The sequence below is a fragment of the Melospiza georgiana genome, chromosome Z (genome assembly GCF_028018845.1).
Source record: "Melospiza georgiana isolate bMelGeo1 chromosome Z, bMelGeo1.pri, whole genome shotgun sequence".
In the NCBI taxonomy this organism is placed as follows: domain Eukaryota; kingdom Metazoa; phylum Chordata; class Aves; order Passeriformes; family Passerellidae; genus Melospiza; species Melospiza georgiana.
Genome location: NC_080465.1, coordinates 64,869,975 through 64,886,704, shown reverse-complemented (window position 1 = coordinate 64,886,704; position 16,730 = coordinate 64,869,975). Strand labels below are relative to the sequence as shown.

At 37.3% G+C, this 16,730-nt stretch overlaps 1 protein-coding gene across 2 annotated transcripts in view; it reads right to left on the bottom strand.

Moving 5' to 3' along the window:
* Window positions 1-16,730, bottom strand: part of PCSK5 (proprotein convertase subtilisin/kexin type 5) — a 229,575-nt gene that overhangs the window by 153,193 nt on the left and 59,652 nt on the right. For both annotated transcript variants that reach the window (XM_058043218.1, XM_058043217.1), the window contains exons 4-5: window positions 5,777-5,920; window positions 3,437-3,513 (exon numbers count right to left, since the gene is read on the bottom strand). In XM_058043218.1, the coding sequence (XP_057899201.1) occupies window positions 3,437-3,513; window positions 5,777-5,920 (221 nt within the window). The remainder of the gene's footprint in view (window positions 1-3,436; window positions 3,514-5,776; window positions 5,921-16,730) is intronic.

Sequence of the window (16,730 nt, the reverse complement as noted above, 5' to 3'; positions counted from 1 at the left end):
GTTGGATCAAACAGGACTGAAACTCACCAACTCACTAACTTTTTGTTTGTGAGAATTGCTGTGAAGCTCTCCCCATATTGCAAAGTTTAGACATAAGAGATTCTGTTTCTAATAACTTTTGAATGACAAGAATTGTTGTCTCTCAAAAATCTTACACTCATTAAAAAGCAATTTAGGAGGTTATTGAAATAAATTATTTATGTAGTGGGATGCATCATTGAAAAATGTTGAAGAGGCATCCAAAGAGTGACTCAGTATCTCCAAAACAGAAATAACAGCTCACTTTTACTTTTTCTTATGTAAGTTTAATAAGAACTGCATTAAAGTCAACTGGTATTATTTAAAGGAGTTTTTTTAAAAGTCCCTCTGTTTTATAAAAGTACCCATCACCATAGTAAAACCTAAGCTTTGAAATACGATCCCTAAGAAATTTCTTATGAAACAGAAGAAGTAATTTTTGTTTGGTCAAAATCAAAAAACACTATGAACATTTCTGGTTTTTTCCTGAGGCTATACAATAAGCACAGTACCATTTCAGCGATCCCATTTGCATTCTGTTATGGACCTGAGACTGATAATGCCTAGTTTTATAAAAATAGATGTTAACAAATAGCAATGGAATAACAGAAAAAAGAATAAAGCAGTAAACCAAAACAAGATGCCTTGCATAGCACAAATTACTTCATCCACAGCTGACTGCCTCTGAGCAAAAGGAAACTCTAGTGTAAGTCTGTACCATTTAGAAGCTTTGTGATTTGCTGGCAATTTGTAGAAACCAAAGGAAACTTTTGGCAGTATGCCTACATACCATAGTAGTTAAAGAAACTATCATCCCACCCATTTTGACTACAGGCCTTGAAATACTAGTCTAATGTTTCTTCCTACCTTCCTGTTCTCCTTAGCTAATAGAAGATTTAACATAGAACTTCCAAAATGTAATTTTAGAAAGTGCCACTCTGGTACTCACATTAAAGTAATCTACAATCAATTTTTTCTTGCCCCTTTTCACTCACCAATAAGTCTCAGCAGCAGAAAGTCTTCACTCTAATTAAAAGTGAAAAGCTAGCACACAGATCCAATACTCTGATGTTTCACAGCTGCATGCAGAACCGCCCAGACACCTGTTTATTTTTATAGCAATTCCTTTTGCTCTTTATCATTCCATCCCTTAAAGTTGGATTATGAAATGAGGCAGAATAAACTACATCATCATGAAAGTTACAGCGCATTTGTACATCCCACCTTCATTGAAAAACAAAAATCCCTATAAAGCAATTTTGTCTGTCCAGCTTCTACCGCAGGAAGCAGGAATCAACCAAACTGATCTACACATTATGAATTCTTTGTAATGCATGGCTTTCAGAATGTACCCTGCCTGTGTTTAGCTCGACTTCTGACAAAACTTGAGTATCTAGTGCCAAATGGCCATGTATGCTGGACAATCTGAATTCCTGCTCCAAATTCTGAAGGTACTTTAGATACAAAAAATATAGACAGGCTATTAGTAATGCATTTCAGTAATCATGCAGTGGTTTAACTCTTTGTTTAGTCTAGGGACAACTAGGAAAAAAGGGCAAGAGCAGCAAACACTGAAGGTGGTTAGCTGCTGATTATCACACTTTGTGCGTCTGCCAACTGGAAACATTGAGCCTCCAAGTCCTTAGAAGAGGTTAGGCTGCCAAATAATCTTGCACTGAAAACATGCTTCATGTATCCTTGGTGTCCAAAAGCTGACTCTACACTGACACTGCACCTCCTGATAACACTGACAAAGCTCAGTACAGCACAGCTTCTGCCCTCCTATCACCCGCATTTCAGTGCAGTATCTTGGAAGCTGGGCAGTGAAAGTACTTAAGGGGGAGGCAGGTATGAAAACCAAAACCCTCTAGGCTCTAGGACATAAAAGAAGCAGTCCAAATTTATATTCTGTATAAAACTTTAACTACTAGTAAAACAGAAAGCAGACTTCCTTTTCTGGTCATGCTTTTTAAGAAAGTAACTTCAGTTCTTCTCAGCCAAAGAAAAAAGATTCAATTTCACAGGTAAAAGTATGTGGCTTCTTGCTGCACCCAGAAGTCCTTGAAGTCCACTGAAATTTCAAAGTCTCCAAGTTACGCCCCAAGTCCAAGAAGAGGAACATCTTCTCACAGATGAGCCAGGATGCATCCCTGAGGTGTGTGTAGGTATAGGTGTGTGCTGGACAGCAGAAGAGAGGGATGCGCTGTGACGCAAACACAGCAGCTCAGCTGAAGAGTATTTGCAGAGGGCAAGTAACAAGGCCCTGTTCTTCTGCCTGTCCTATTATGATGTAACAGCTTTTCCTGCCTTTATGAAGAAGGTTTTGACAAGGAGAGGATTCTCCCATCTAAGTGTGATCCAACGTTGCTCCAACTTGTTTCTGCAGTTTAATCAACGTTAAGTTTTGTAACTGATTCCCAGCTTTCACCTGCTGCATTCTTCTGGACAAAATTTGTTTGAAGGAAAGAAACAACACAACCCTCAAAGCATTTTAGTTGTGTAAAGGACAAGGTTTCAACATTTGTAGTTTCTTTTCTGTAAAAGCATTAAATGCTTTTCACAATTAAAAAAAAAAAAAAAAAAGCAAACCTCAAGAAAACAAAATGTATAGTCAACATATTGACAACAAGAGTATTCTCCTTCCTTCAAAAGATGCAATTCCACAGAAAGGTGTTTCTTTCTGCCAAGTACCTAGCTAATAAAATGTTATCAACAAATAACTGCCCTCAAATATCCACTGAACAGAAAGGTGGCCCACTTCCTGAGGCAAAGTGTCCTCCCTGATTTTCTCCAAGCCTTAACTGTGGCACATCTAAAGAGCAAGATGGAATGAGAAATATCAGAAAGCAGAACTCTGTAGGGGAAATATGTCATTCATTGAGATATCTCAAACTAGTCATCTGACACAGATATAACCTACCAGAATTCCCACTTCTGTGTTTTTATCTAACTCCAAATGAAAAATCTCCATCACTTTATCTCCATCACATTGTTGCAGGGGAAAAAAACCCAACAATCTCCACTAATTTGCTTACTTCAATAAAAAAATTCTACAAAGTTCAAGAGACTCAGAAACTAGGACAGTTGTAACATATAATAACACCCTAATAATTCAATGACATTATATTTAAGAAAAGCAAGTCATCCCATACATTCTGCCTCCCAAAGGGATTGAAAATGGTTCATTTCACATGCCCAGAACTCTCAGAACAATTTTTATGTGTTTTCAGATAGTTTCAAATGATTTCAAAGAGTCATATGTGTGCATGGAAAAGACAAAAACATGTATTTCACAAAGATTTTAATGCAGATCATTCTGTTTTATGAGGAATAAAGTTTTGTAGAGTTTCATGGAGTAATTGGTACTTTCTATCTGGTGGCTCAGATTGGAAATGTGAAGGGTGTCATAGTGCCTTACTTGTTCTCGTTGCTGGCATCATATCGAGGCATAGGGTCAAAATCATTTCCATTTACATCAAAACTGGCTTGCGAATCCTGTATCCAACAGAAGAAAGAAAACCAGTTGCTAATTAATTAGCCATCTACTCCTGTGACCTATACATTCATTAGCAGGTTCCTACAAAAGAGTAAATAAGTTAACTTAATACTCCTGTGGTTTTATGGTGATTGTCTCTTAGGAAAGCATTATATATGGAAATTATATATTTTATTTTAATTTTGGAAAACACATAAGGATAAAAAATGCTCTGAAAAAGTATAGGTCCAGCACGAGGGAAGAAATAGAAAATGGTGTTTCATTTAACCAGAAGACTACTTCTCTTCTAAAAATCTTTAGGAAGTTAAGAAAGTTCATTCTCAAAACTGAGATTTTGCTGAATGTTTTAAGATTCAAAAAATTATCTTCATGACTATGACTGAAATTTCAGACATTGTTTCAAGAAATAAGAATAATATAATTTTCTTAAGAATATTGTTATAAAATTACATCTTGGAAAGCAACACAAACTGCTTCCCTATTTCCTTGAGAGTATACCTGTTTCAAATATCTGCAAGATATCTGTCCTTTTGTTCCATATTTATCATGGGTCTTACAGCTAAAAAGAGTTCATAGAGTGAACGGCTGCTGGTTTGTGTGGCTCTCATTAATTGATGCAGTGACATGTGGTGTGCTGACATGGCAAGCAGCAATTTTTAAACTCTTGTTTATTCAAAACCAGTTACACATCCACCTCAAACATTCCTATTTGCAGTCCCATCAGCTATAATCTGAGATACAGAACACATTTGTGATCAAACAAGGAAGGTGTATTGCTTGTGAATTTGGGGAATTCCTAGCTGGCATCAGGAAAGGGAGAGAGGAGCAGTAAGGATAGAAATTGTTGCTTTCAATTCAGTGGTAGGGCAGTACTGGAATGAGGTGACATGATATAATCCGAGTCATTCACTGAGGAGGTAAAATTTTATCTGCTTTATTTAAATAATATAAGATATTAAAATGAAAGATGTGTCATGTGATAGGACTAAGCATACATTGACAAATTCGGCAATTGCCCCCCAGTTGTTTTCACATCCTCCAAGCTGAGTTCCACATGTACCATAGGGAAGGATACATATGTAAATATGGCTAATTTAAAATAAGTGGCTTTAAACGTGGACACCATTGTGGTTTTTAATGGGTCGTTAAAGATGTTTTTGCCACAATCTCTTAATGCTCTATCAAGAAGCAAAGTTGCTGGCAAGAAGCCTTTGTTTAGGGCTCTTTAATAAGATCTACATTTGTAATGGGAATTAAGGTATGTGCATGCCTTGAACTGGTCATCTTCACCACTCCAGCTCAATCCAAATATATTTGCTTCTTTTATTACTCTGTGTACAAGTACACCTTGCACACTTTATTTCAGACAAATAATAAGGTCCTCACGGTTACATGCCTTCAACTAATGCCTACTTCCAAAAGATAGGACAAATCACTCCAGCAAAATGTGGACCTGATGCTCTGAACAGCTTCAAACTCTGACACCCAACACAGGAACTAACCCACTAGAGAAGAAGATTCTCCTTATGTTATCAGCTTCCAAGACAGATTAAATCAGTCACCTAAATATGGTGAACCACAAGCAAACAGAAATCTTGTTAGGCAAAATGGGACACAGAACATGGAAAACAATGGATGCAGCTCTATCACAAATTGTGAGGGGGCTCAGTAGAGTTAAAAGAGAGTTATTAGAAAGAATATTCTAGAACAGAATATTCTATACCTGTTCTTAACTCAGTGAATCATGAAAGGTCACATATTTTCCTTTCATATTGTTTCTAGCAATATGATAAACAGCTTTAAAAATTAATGCATGGAAGGATTACTGTAAAATTTCTGTCTTTGACAAAAGCTTCTGTCTCACTGACTAAATGTATTGGCCAAATATGGAATTCAGCTGTATGTGTTAGCTGAAAAGCAGTGTATTCTATTTCTAAGTTCTGAGAGTGTGAAGATGTTAAGTAAAAAAAATTGCAGAAGAGAAAAAAAAATATCCAGTAATTAGTTCCAGTTCTTCAGAAATTCAGGACACAGCTACAAGAAGCATCGAGATATTAAATACATTCAGATGAAACACAGTCTTAACTAAAACAATGCATATTATCAAAACCTGTTTTCCTTCTACCCATTGGTATTAACATTTGAGGAAACACTTGCATGATTCTTCCCCCTTCCCTCCTCTTTTTCTCCATCTTTCTAGAAGCAGCAAATTATTTTTGAGTAATAACAAAGCAGGAAATCTGGGCTCCTGTGGACACTCACATAATTCTGCATCAAGTCTGGGTGGTTTCTTTCAATGCCGTCATCCAGGATGGTGACCACAACATTCTTTCCAGTGTAACCTCTCTTCCAAGCACCTACTATATTCATATCTGATTGGCAATGGTGGGTGTTGTCACTGCAGTGCTGGGGAAAGAAGAGGAGACAAAGATGTTGTATATCGGACATTACTGAGCAGTGAGGGATTGAGATACTGTCCTACTGACATTAACATTACTATTTAAAATCATACATGAACATATTGATTTGAATAGGAACTATACAACATCAACACCTTTATTTAGAGAGAAAACAATTTCAAAAAATGCAAATTGTACAAAAACTGCTAGTCCCGCTTATTTCTCTTTCTGATTACTCTTCATGCTAAGCAATACAAAAGGAAGCATTCAGCTGTACTGAATTTGAAATATTTGAATTTTTTTTTTCAAAAAACTAAACCATATGTGGATAAAAGTAGACAAATGCCTGTATGAAATGCTAATGGAAAAAAAGAACCACCTTGCCTTTTAGAGCTTATATGCTGGTACAATTTCCCGACAGAATGTTTGGAAACCAATCAAGATTCATTTCTATCTACAAAAGAAGGCTTTTGGCATGTTTTGTGCAGTATCAGCAGGAGATGAGCCACAGTTAAGAACCTGTAATGAAAACACCACCCTGAAAAACTTGCATCTTGGGGGGTTGGATGAATTGTAGATAGTGCTGATTGACAGCAGCCTGGGGTACAGCTTTCAGAGCAACCAAGTCCAGTATCATGGAGGAAGAGTTTAGCGTACATTAAAGCTGAAAGCCTCTTCCTAGACACAAATGCACCCAGTTCATGTGAAGAAATCTGGCTTGCCATGGCAATGAGACATGACCCTCAGGTATTTGTAATGCCCCATTAGCCACTCTCTAATCCACACGCAGAGCCCTCCCCTGTGAAATTAGTTCAATGAGCCTCTCTCATGAGTACTGCCTTCCTGCAGTTCTGCCAGGCTCAGACAGAGCAATAGGCAAAAACAGAAAAAAGAGGAAAGATACAGGAAAGACTAAAAGTAAAGCGTGGGAGGAAGAAAAAAGAAATTAAAGAAGAAATTTGTATTATAACAAATGATGGCTGTAGAGCCACCAGTGGCTGTAGAACATGCTCCACCTCATTCCCTGTGTCTCCACCTCATGTCCCCACTTCAGCCTCTCGTCTTGTCACTCTACTGCTTCTATGGAGTAAATAGATTTGGAGGGTGTACTCCACCTTGACTTAGTCTTCTCCAGTCACCAAACTTTCTCAGTCTCCATTAGCAAACCTATGTGCAAACTGATTCTATTAAATAATATTTTTCCTCCTCTTTCTTTTTCTCCATTTTACCACCCAAATCAGAAGATTTAAGAGTGGTCATTTGTTATTACTAGAGCACGGTTATATTATTATACATAGTATAAAGTCTCTCTCAGGGTTTTTCCATTGTGCCCACAAATATGTGTCTCTCTCTGTCTATCCATCCCCACACAAAGGACTTCAGGGACCAGTTCCAAGGAATGTGTAGCTTTTGTTCTCTGTATTGCTTGGAAATGCTCATACTGCTGGCTTTATGAAATTAATTACAGCGTAAACTTGCTGTCTGAGTGTAATAGTTGTACACACGAGGATTTCTAATGTACAAACAAGATGGTTAAACAAATTTAATGTTTCTAGGTACATCTGTCTTTTCCAAAATGTTACTAAATTAAGTATCAGAAAATACCTGCCAAAGTTTTTAATATCATCCCTGCCATGTTCTGATGTGAAGACAAAGAGACAGGAAGATGGAACTACCAGCCTTCGGCCACAGGGTGAGCTACAACAGCCAATCAGGATTCCTGGCTCTAGCCTCCAGTCAGATTTACTGGACCATTACACTGTGCCTTTATCTCCATTTCTGGAATGCCAAATGACCCTCAACTGCTTTGCTTAATGTCTTGTCCTCTCTTCCTAAGGGATGAGCTTGTTATTTTGCTTTCACGCCAGCTAAACCACACAGGCTGAGCAAGCATATGGGTATTTTAATCCCCATTCCTTTGCAAGCTCTTTGGACTTCTGCCAGAAGGTCACCAGTACTTCCCTTAATGAGTCCATTGCCCTCACTTGTCTTACTTGAATATTTTCTTTGGTGGTGGTGACTGAAGGGGCCTTTGCTACGTGCATGGAGACATCCATGAAAGACGTCTTGCCTTACTGTGTGCTCTGATGGTTCTCTCAAGAGACACACGAGGTCAAATTGATTAAGGAAGGGTAAAGCAGTTGTAACTGTGAGCCCACTTCTAACTTTAGCACAAAGTGTAGGTTAACATAGGAATGTTAATACAAAATGTAAAGGCAATAAAGAAGCATCCAAATGGGAGTCATTCAAAACAGATGAAGAGTTCAGTTATTATCATTACAAAAAAAACCCAACTTCTCTTTTCCTATTTAGAAGAGCATCTGGGTTTTTTCACTTCTACTCCCTACTGTTTTTTCTTCTATTCAATTATTTATTTATGCATTTTTTAATCTCTGCCCTGTTTCTAGCCTTTATTTCTCTTTCAATACTGTCTTTTACTGAAGCACCAGTTTTGTTTAATTCAACATCTGATCCAAGATTTCTGTATTTTAATCACAAATTAGACTTTCCCTCATATTTGTGTCTGTATTTCTCCAGATAAATCAGAATGGGCATTTTCCTCTTGGAGCAGTCTGATTGGTCTTTAATCAAGAACACTTTGAATCTGAGAGTGGAATTACTCCTCAAGTACTGTCTTTTATGGTATATGGTACAGATATGCCACTCCACATACCACAACATCTAATACGCCAGCTATTACTTGGCTTCACGTGCACTCTTTTCTATCCCCTTAGACTGATTTTGGCTGAGATAGAGTTAATTCTCTTCACAGTTAGGCTAGTATAGGGCTGTTTAGGGTTTGTGATGAACAGAGCTGGGATAAAACAGGGATGTTTTTGTTAATGCTTAGAAGTGGTTACCAGAGCCAAAGCCTTTTTTTCTCTTCACATCACTCTCTCAGTGAGGAGGCTGGGGGTGGACAAGAAGGTGGGTGAGGTCACAGCTGGGACACAGGTGACCTCAACTGACCATATCATACGATGTCATGCTCACTACTTAGAGCTGGGGAGGGGGAGGATGAAGGGGAAAATGTTCCAAGTTATGGCATTTGCCTTCTCAAGTGATTTTTACACAATGGAGCCCTGCTTCCTGAAGATGTTTGAAAACCTGGGAAGTGGTGAATGAATTCCCTCGTCTGTTTTGCTATTGTGTGCAGATTTTGCTTTTCCTATTAAGCTCTTTTTATCTCAATGCATATATTTTCTTGCTTTTACCCTTTTCATTTCTCTCCCTGATCCCACTGTTGGGGGGGTGAATAAGTAGCTGTGTGGTGCTTAGCTGCTGGATTGGGTAAAAATTCCTCTTTCCTTCAAAACACACTTCCTGCAAGGAAATTTCCTTAAATTTTCTTTAAGCACCTGCTGCTTCTCTACCACCAATCCAAATTACATTGTCAGGTTGCTAGCAGAGGGCTGGTTTTAATTAATTTGGAAGCAGTTTTTCAATTTATGGTGTTACGCAAATAAAGAACTACTAAACATCTGTCATGAAAATAAGTGTTCCATGATCCAGAGTGACTGAATTTTGTATCAAATGAGCAAATACTGAATTTTATGGTTTACTTTCAATCAATTTTCCATATTCTTTCTTGTTAAAATTTTACTTGAATAAGAATTTTGTTAGGATAAAAACTTTTTTTGCGATGATCATGTACAAATACAGTGGTTGCAAGCTTTTACTAGATCTGTCAATCTTTGAACTGTTGTTTTCTGAATTTTAAAGGAAACAGTATAAAATAGACTATTCTACTCTATTTTCTACCTCTTGAAATCAGCACTACTTCAACATGCATTGCTTTCATCCATAGTCTGGAGAATACCACCAAAAGGAATAAACAAACTCTTGCCCCGTTATTTAGAGTTATTTCACTAAGATTTTAAAGATTTTACTAAGATTTTAAAAGGGCATTCAAAGCATGATGTTTTTCTTTGGAATGTTAAATTTGAAAATGCTAATGATACAACCAATGGTATTTCATAAAAACTATGTACAAGGTGGAAAAACCTCTGAAGTACACATAGAAGAAGGGGGAATATTGTATGAAAATTTTCAAATATTGAACTTTTCCCATACTTGAAATTCAATATTTATGAGCATAAAAAGACAAAATATATCTTGTTCTAGATATATCTTTGATACTTTTGGACAGACATTTTGGGAGCCTGCCTTTTCACAATTAACAAATAGACATAACTTTAGAAAGATTTTCTGAAGTTTGCATGTTGCAGTCAGTATAAGACATGGGCATGGATTCTCATGCTTCGTCTTAGGAAATGGGGGGGTGTATTCTATTCCTATCTAATGGAGCAGTTATCTTCTGTTAATTAGGCAGTTTTCTTTTTCTCTTCCACAAGCCATCCTCCCTCAGGGGAGATATCTTCTGTTCATGGGCCACTGAGTGTCACTCTATGACTGATAAAATTACATCATCCCATTGAGAGAAACTCCCAGGGGCAGGAGCCAAGCATTCCTACCTGGATATAATCAGAGATCTGGAATACCACAGACAACCTTTTCCACTGGATTCCCAGAGAAGCAGTTGTCTTCTCCAGTGGATTTTCAGAGGAAGACTACACTCTTCTAAAGGATCACTGCTAAAGGATCACCACATCTGCTACACCAGGAGGGCTGCAGCCACCATTTAATCAGACTGCTACCAACACCCTGACACACAGGGTGTCGGGTTATATTCTGACTCTGTCAGCGTTGTTTCGTAATACTACATTTTTATTTTATTATTATTTCCTTCCCTAATAAAGAACTGTTATTCCTGCTCCCATACCTTTGCATGAGAGCCCCCTTAATTTCAAAATTATAACAATTTGGAGGAGGGGATTTGCATTTTCTGTTTCAGGGGAGGCTCCTGCCTTCCTTAACTGACACCTGTCTTTTCAAACCAAGACATGCTTATTTTGTGAAATGTCTGTAAAAACTACCTTATGATGATTATCTGAATGTGTTGGCTGCACTAATTTTTGTAGTTGGAGTCTTGGTATGTCCATTTAGAGATCAGGAACAAAACTGAACAGTTAACTGAAGAATCAAGAACATATCAATGATTAAAATATTTTGGAATTACAAAGATTAAAATCAAATTACAACTGTAAAATTCTGTTCTGTCTTGCTTAGCAATGCCTATTCGTCTACAAAACCAGGATAGAAACAGAAGTTTCTAATTCTGTGACATACAGTTCATGCCTTCACTGCACTGGTTTCTTGCAGTTTTTGAGTTACAAGGAGTTCTTAGACAAGACCCAGTCCTTATCTATGGGGATATAAAGAAACACAACACAATAATCAGAGTGACCAATTGTGAATTTGACAAGCCCCAGCTCTCATTTAGTGTTAGAATACCTATACTTCTGATCATGGGAAAGCTCTGAAATACTAGATCCCAGTTAGGGATTAGCAAAGATAGATTCTGGGTATTGAGAACAACAACAGCAGCAACAACAACAAAGTCTGGTTTCCTTAGAGTCATAGTGAAATGGTCTTTGACACATACAGAAACAAAAATACTACAGTCATGTTCTCTGCATCAGAGGGTTTGTCAGCTACTAACTTGCAAGTGTGGAGAAACAGAAACTGCACAAGATTGCTCGTAGAGGAAGGACAGTCAAGGACCTATGGCTTGACCTCGAGCAACACAAGCAGAGAGAAAGGGAGCAGACAGGGCTGATTCTGACATTCTGTGCAGTTAAAGAAATTACTCTCTCCCTCTTCTGTGAAGGGAATGTAATTTGGGGCATTTGGCACTCCTAGCTTGGGTCCAGGCAAATGCACAGGCAGCAAAGGTCATATGCTTTTTAATAGAGGGGACATCCTAACACTACATTCAACTTTCTGAGGTATGGATTTGTGCAGTGTTTTAAGTTAAAACTTGCCAATTATTCTCTCTTTTCCTGGAAAAAAAATATTATGCTTTTCAGGTGATCCAATTTTAAAGGGGAATCAAAGAAGCAAGCAAGGTAATAATCAAGACAGTTGGAAAGCTAGGGTCCTTATTAAAATGGGCATAAGACGTGATCTACTGAAATGACTTTTTGGCTTCTCCAAAAAGCCAAGAGTATGGACTTGAAAGCTACATTTTCTAAACAGACTATTAAAATAATGTTTCTTTTTAAAAAGTATTTCTCACTTTTTAAAATTATTTTATCACAAAAAAAAAAATATGATCAATGAGGAATTTTTAGAAGGAGGAACACTTGCAGATCTTTATTTTTCTCAGGCATAATCTGATACTTAGTGCATGACAAAAAGCACTTGATAACTGTATACAAAAGGTATTTCCTTCTGAGTTACATCTTTAAATAATTTTTGATTGTTGCTGCACTCTATATGTTTAAGATCTAGCAGGAGCAGGCAGATAATATAGAGCCTGATTAATCTCAAATACAAGATTCTTTTGCATGAAGTATCATCCAACTTCTGGAGTCATACTTTGCTGAATTGCTACTTTTTAAAATCTGTACTTGTAGCAAGAGAAATATTTCAACACTGCATGATATTAAATATTTAATTCCAATTTATTGCTTATGCAGCTTCAGAGGGTTCAGTTAATTTACTTTAAAGATGAATTTGGTTCTTAAACTTACTGATTCATTAACAAAGAATACACTTAGAGGCCAATAAAACAATCACAGACATGCATTATTTTTTGCCTCTTTAAGCAATGAAGAAGAACAGAAAATCAATATGGAAGGGCTTCTTACTTCATAAGAGTATTTCATGACTACAGAGAGAAAAGAATAACTTACAAACCTACATATAAGGGTTTCCACAGTGAAAAATATATGTTTAAATGTTTGGGGGTTTTTTTGGTGCTGATCAAACTGCTATTCTTAACAAAAACAGAATAATTCATAACATGTTAAATTTGTGTTCAAGACAAGTCCATCACTTTTTCATCACTGGCACTTTTTAAATGCAATATTTGTGGTTTTTTTCTGTAAACTGTGTGCTGGCTTAAAGAAGAACTAATTTAGGGAAGCTCTTTATGTCCATTTCACACAGGCTGATGACAGTGCACTCTTTTTAGGGGTGGGAAGCTCCCCTGCTTCTAGGACTTCAGACAGCAAAGTTTCTCTCCCAGCTGCAACTGCCTCTAACATCACCTCCTCTGACATGAGCCATAACCTGTGTCTCCAACAGGACATCTGCCTCTAGTCCCATTTCTTTCCCATGTGGTGGCAACAGGAGAGATTCCTTCCAGGCTGAGAAAGAAAAGCAGCTAAAAATGCTTTGTGGTTATTGTGCATGTACTGCCACCTCCACTAAGAGGTAAATATGAAAAGTTTATTTTAAAAACTTTTTTTAAACCACTTTGAAAGGTTCACTACAACATAATAATGATAACAACAACAGTGATGATAATAAACAGCATATTAGACCTGGTGCACCTTGTATGTCCTTGCATCACTGCTCATGTGTCAAAGATCATATGCTGACACATAAAGGTATGTGTCAGTGTATGGACTCTCCCTGAGAAGCACTGGGAGAAATATAAGAACAGCATGCAGAACACTTTGGGCAGAGAGTGAGAAAAAAATAAACAATTTCCTGTGGTTACTGCCAAAAAATGCCAGAAGGAAAGAAGCAGGCACTGAAAGGTATGTATGTGGCAATCTTTTCTCAAGATCACTGCACAATGGCTTACTGCTGCTGCTCCTGTTGATACCATCAATACCATATAAATAGCCTGGTTAGCATGAAAATGCATTTTTCCTTGTCCAAAGTCTTGAAAGTATGGAACTTCTTTTACTAATTAGAGAGAGTATGTGGGAAGAACAGCCTCAGCAGTGCACCACCAAGCCTGGGGATTCAGTATTCATGAAGGACAAATGAGTCCTCAGAGAGACAATGCTTTCCATTTTACGTGGCCTTTGACTCATTTTTTATTTCACCCCTCCTAAATCACAAAAAAGAAAGAAAAATATGGCAGTTTTACAGAAAGTCCAAAAATGCTTTTTTATTTATGCATCAGTTCATGCAGTTGCAGTTCTCTAGTAGGAACAAATTTCTCTCTCTCTCTTCAAGCTAGACTGGATATTTTCATTATTTCTAAGAAAACAATTAGAGAGATGGCAAAGATTGCTTTAAAATAGTTTTCATAAATTTCTAAAGATTCTTACACACAACTAAAGACACACTTCACAATTTACTTTTTAGGATGTTTTCAAGTGAAAGACCATTAGTTCTACATCCATTTGTTACAGAGCTTGGAAGAGAAAGGTGGTTTTATTTAGACCTCGAGTAAACATATATTACAGAATTGCAATAACTGCATGGAAAGAAGGCCCTGAGCAGATGGCTTCAATTAAGCACTAACCTTCCAAGAGACTGACTGAGTGGGAGGAGCCTGGGGCTTACACAAATACACTTCCTTCTCTTTCCCTCTTTTTTCATTTTACAGTGAAAAAGGAAGAGTGGTGCTTAAGAAGAATATACTATTTTGGGATGCTGGGGGTAGACAGAGAACTGATATGGGCTGGACCAGGAAAGTTTTTTGTTAAGAATGTTATGAACTTGCAGGACTAAGAGGACTTGCAAGGAAAAAGATGAAGAGATGTTGACTCTGAATAGTTGTATGCAACTTTTAAGGACTATTGCAATGCTGCAGCCCTTTTTTCTCTATTTTATGTTGTGGTCTGATTGTGCCTCTGATCCATGAAGCAATACCCTGCTGACATCTGGTCTCAATGGGATGTCCTGGAGGAGGAGAAGGAGGGACAGAGGGACAATGAGAGGGAGAGATGTGAGACAACAGGACACATTCAGGAGGCTGAAGGAAAGATACCTGTCCTATTCTTTCTCAAGGAACAAAAGCAGGTAGGAAATACAGGGCATTTTTAGGTCAGAATATGAAGAGAACCCCATATTCCACTACTACAAATGGAGAATGCATGTGTTGTTTCTCAGGCTGAAACTGTTTCACAGTGCATTCAGTACAGGAACAAACATCTATGCATCTTGATACCTAGCATACTTTTCTCTAAGAACCACAGCCATCAGGTTATTGTAGCCTTGGTCCATTATTTGTTCAGGTATATCAGAGGAGACTATAGCTTGCCAGAGGACAAACTTTAGGATCATGAAAACACTCCCTTGAGACACAAGTGCAGACATCACTTCATGCCCTCCTTAGACAGCCTTATAAAAGCGTTTCATCTAACACTGGAAATGTGTGCTGTGAAAATTCATTAATGGTAGAGGTTAAGACTAAGATGGATGGCTGCTAATTTAGCTTGCCTACAGGGAAGTAAATGCCATAGGCATCAACAGGCTTTACACCATTTGAGCGTTCTAGGGTTGATGAATGCAAGGCCCTCTGTGTAGTATAAGTGAAACCTGGGAAGATAAGGCCAAACCACTAGAGAGGGTGGATAGTTATAATTTGCAGTTGAGATCATCAGGTCTAAATGAGAGAACTAGCCCAGAGAAGGGAGGCCTGGAAAGGAAAAGGAGGCCTGGGAAGTAAAAGGAAAGATTACTCAAGAACATCAACAAAAACCCAACTAAGAAACACCAAAAAGTTTTGCATATGATAAAGAACTATCACACAATTATTCTTGTAATTGTCTCAGGAAATTTGACTCAGATGATCAAATTTTGCAATGTTGAGCAAGGTTACTCCAGAGATTTATGACATAACTGTGCAAGAAAGACTGTGCAAAATAAGACAATGAATGTAAAAACATTGTCAGAATTGCAAAGAATCTTACAGAAATCTCAGCACAGTGTCAGGATTCTAGCTAACTCAAAAAATACAAATATTGGGAAAGGTTCTGGAGAAGTCTAGTTTATTTGAAAACACTATTTTTATGGAGAACTGGATGCAAACAAATGTCTATTGAGCTTTAAGGGTCTTGGGGAGCTGCTGCTAATCTAAATCCGGACTTTAGCATTAAAGACACATAGATACCATTGATCTCAGCAGTGCTATGAAGGAACTTCTCCCAGCTGCAAACAAAGTGATTGAATATATGGAACTAATCTGAGAACACAGTTTTAAACTAATATTACAGGAATGTATTCCTTTAGATGGAGAAAATATACAACCTCTCAGTGTATGCACCTTTTATTTGTATCAAATATAATTTGTCTAACAACAAATGGAGGAAAATACTATTGGCTTATACTATGCATAACGCAGTCTTTGCACTGAAATGATATCCATTCATGATAACTTTCAGAATTTGCAGGTATCTTTGCAAATCCAGGAAGTCTGCAGAGAAAACACTCAAAGAAAGAACTAAAGAAAGCTATGATTAGAGCATCGTCAGAAGGAAAAAATATATACAATCATAAATAAACTAAAGGTATGAGTTTAATTTTATGATTGCTGACAATTTCTCTGTGTCCATCACTTTTTCTTGTACTACTGCTATTAAATATTCTCTGTACTTTTTATAACACTTTCTGCATTCTCCCTTGTCTCTCCTACAATCATTATCTTCTATGATTCCTGTCAGTTACCTTTTATACCTTACACTACTTTCAAATCTGAGCTGTAAATGGATCATCTTTTCCCTCTTTGTTTCTCCTACAAAGAGTCTGCTGTTTAACTGCACAGATGATTTTAAAATGAATGAGCAAAAATATTTTACAAAGTTAGAAAGGTTCTTCCAAGTAAAAGGGGGGATTATCAGGGAAATACAATGTACCTCCAGTAAACTACATTTTTTCCATGTTCTATCATGAAAACAACCATTCTACACAAATGTTTTTTCTCCCTTAAAAACTGTAGTGAGGTGTTTGGGTCCATTAGAGATATGGCATGAATCTGTAGGCACTTAACATATCCACTCATAAGGAAG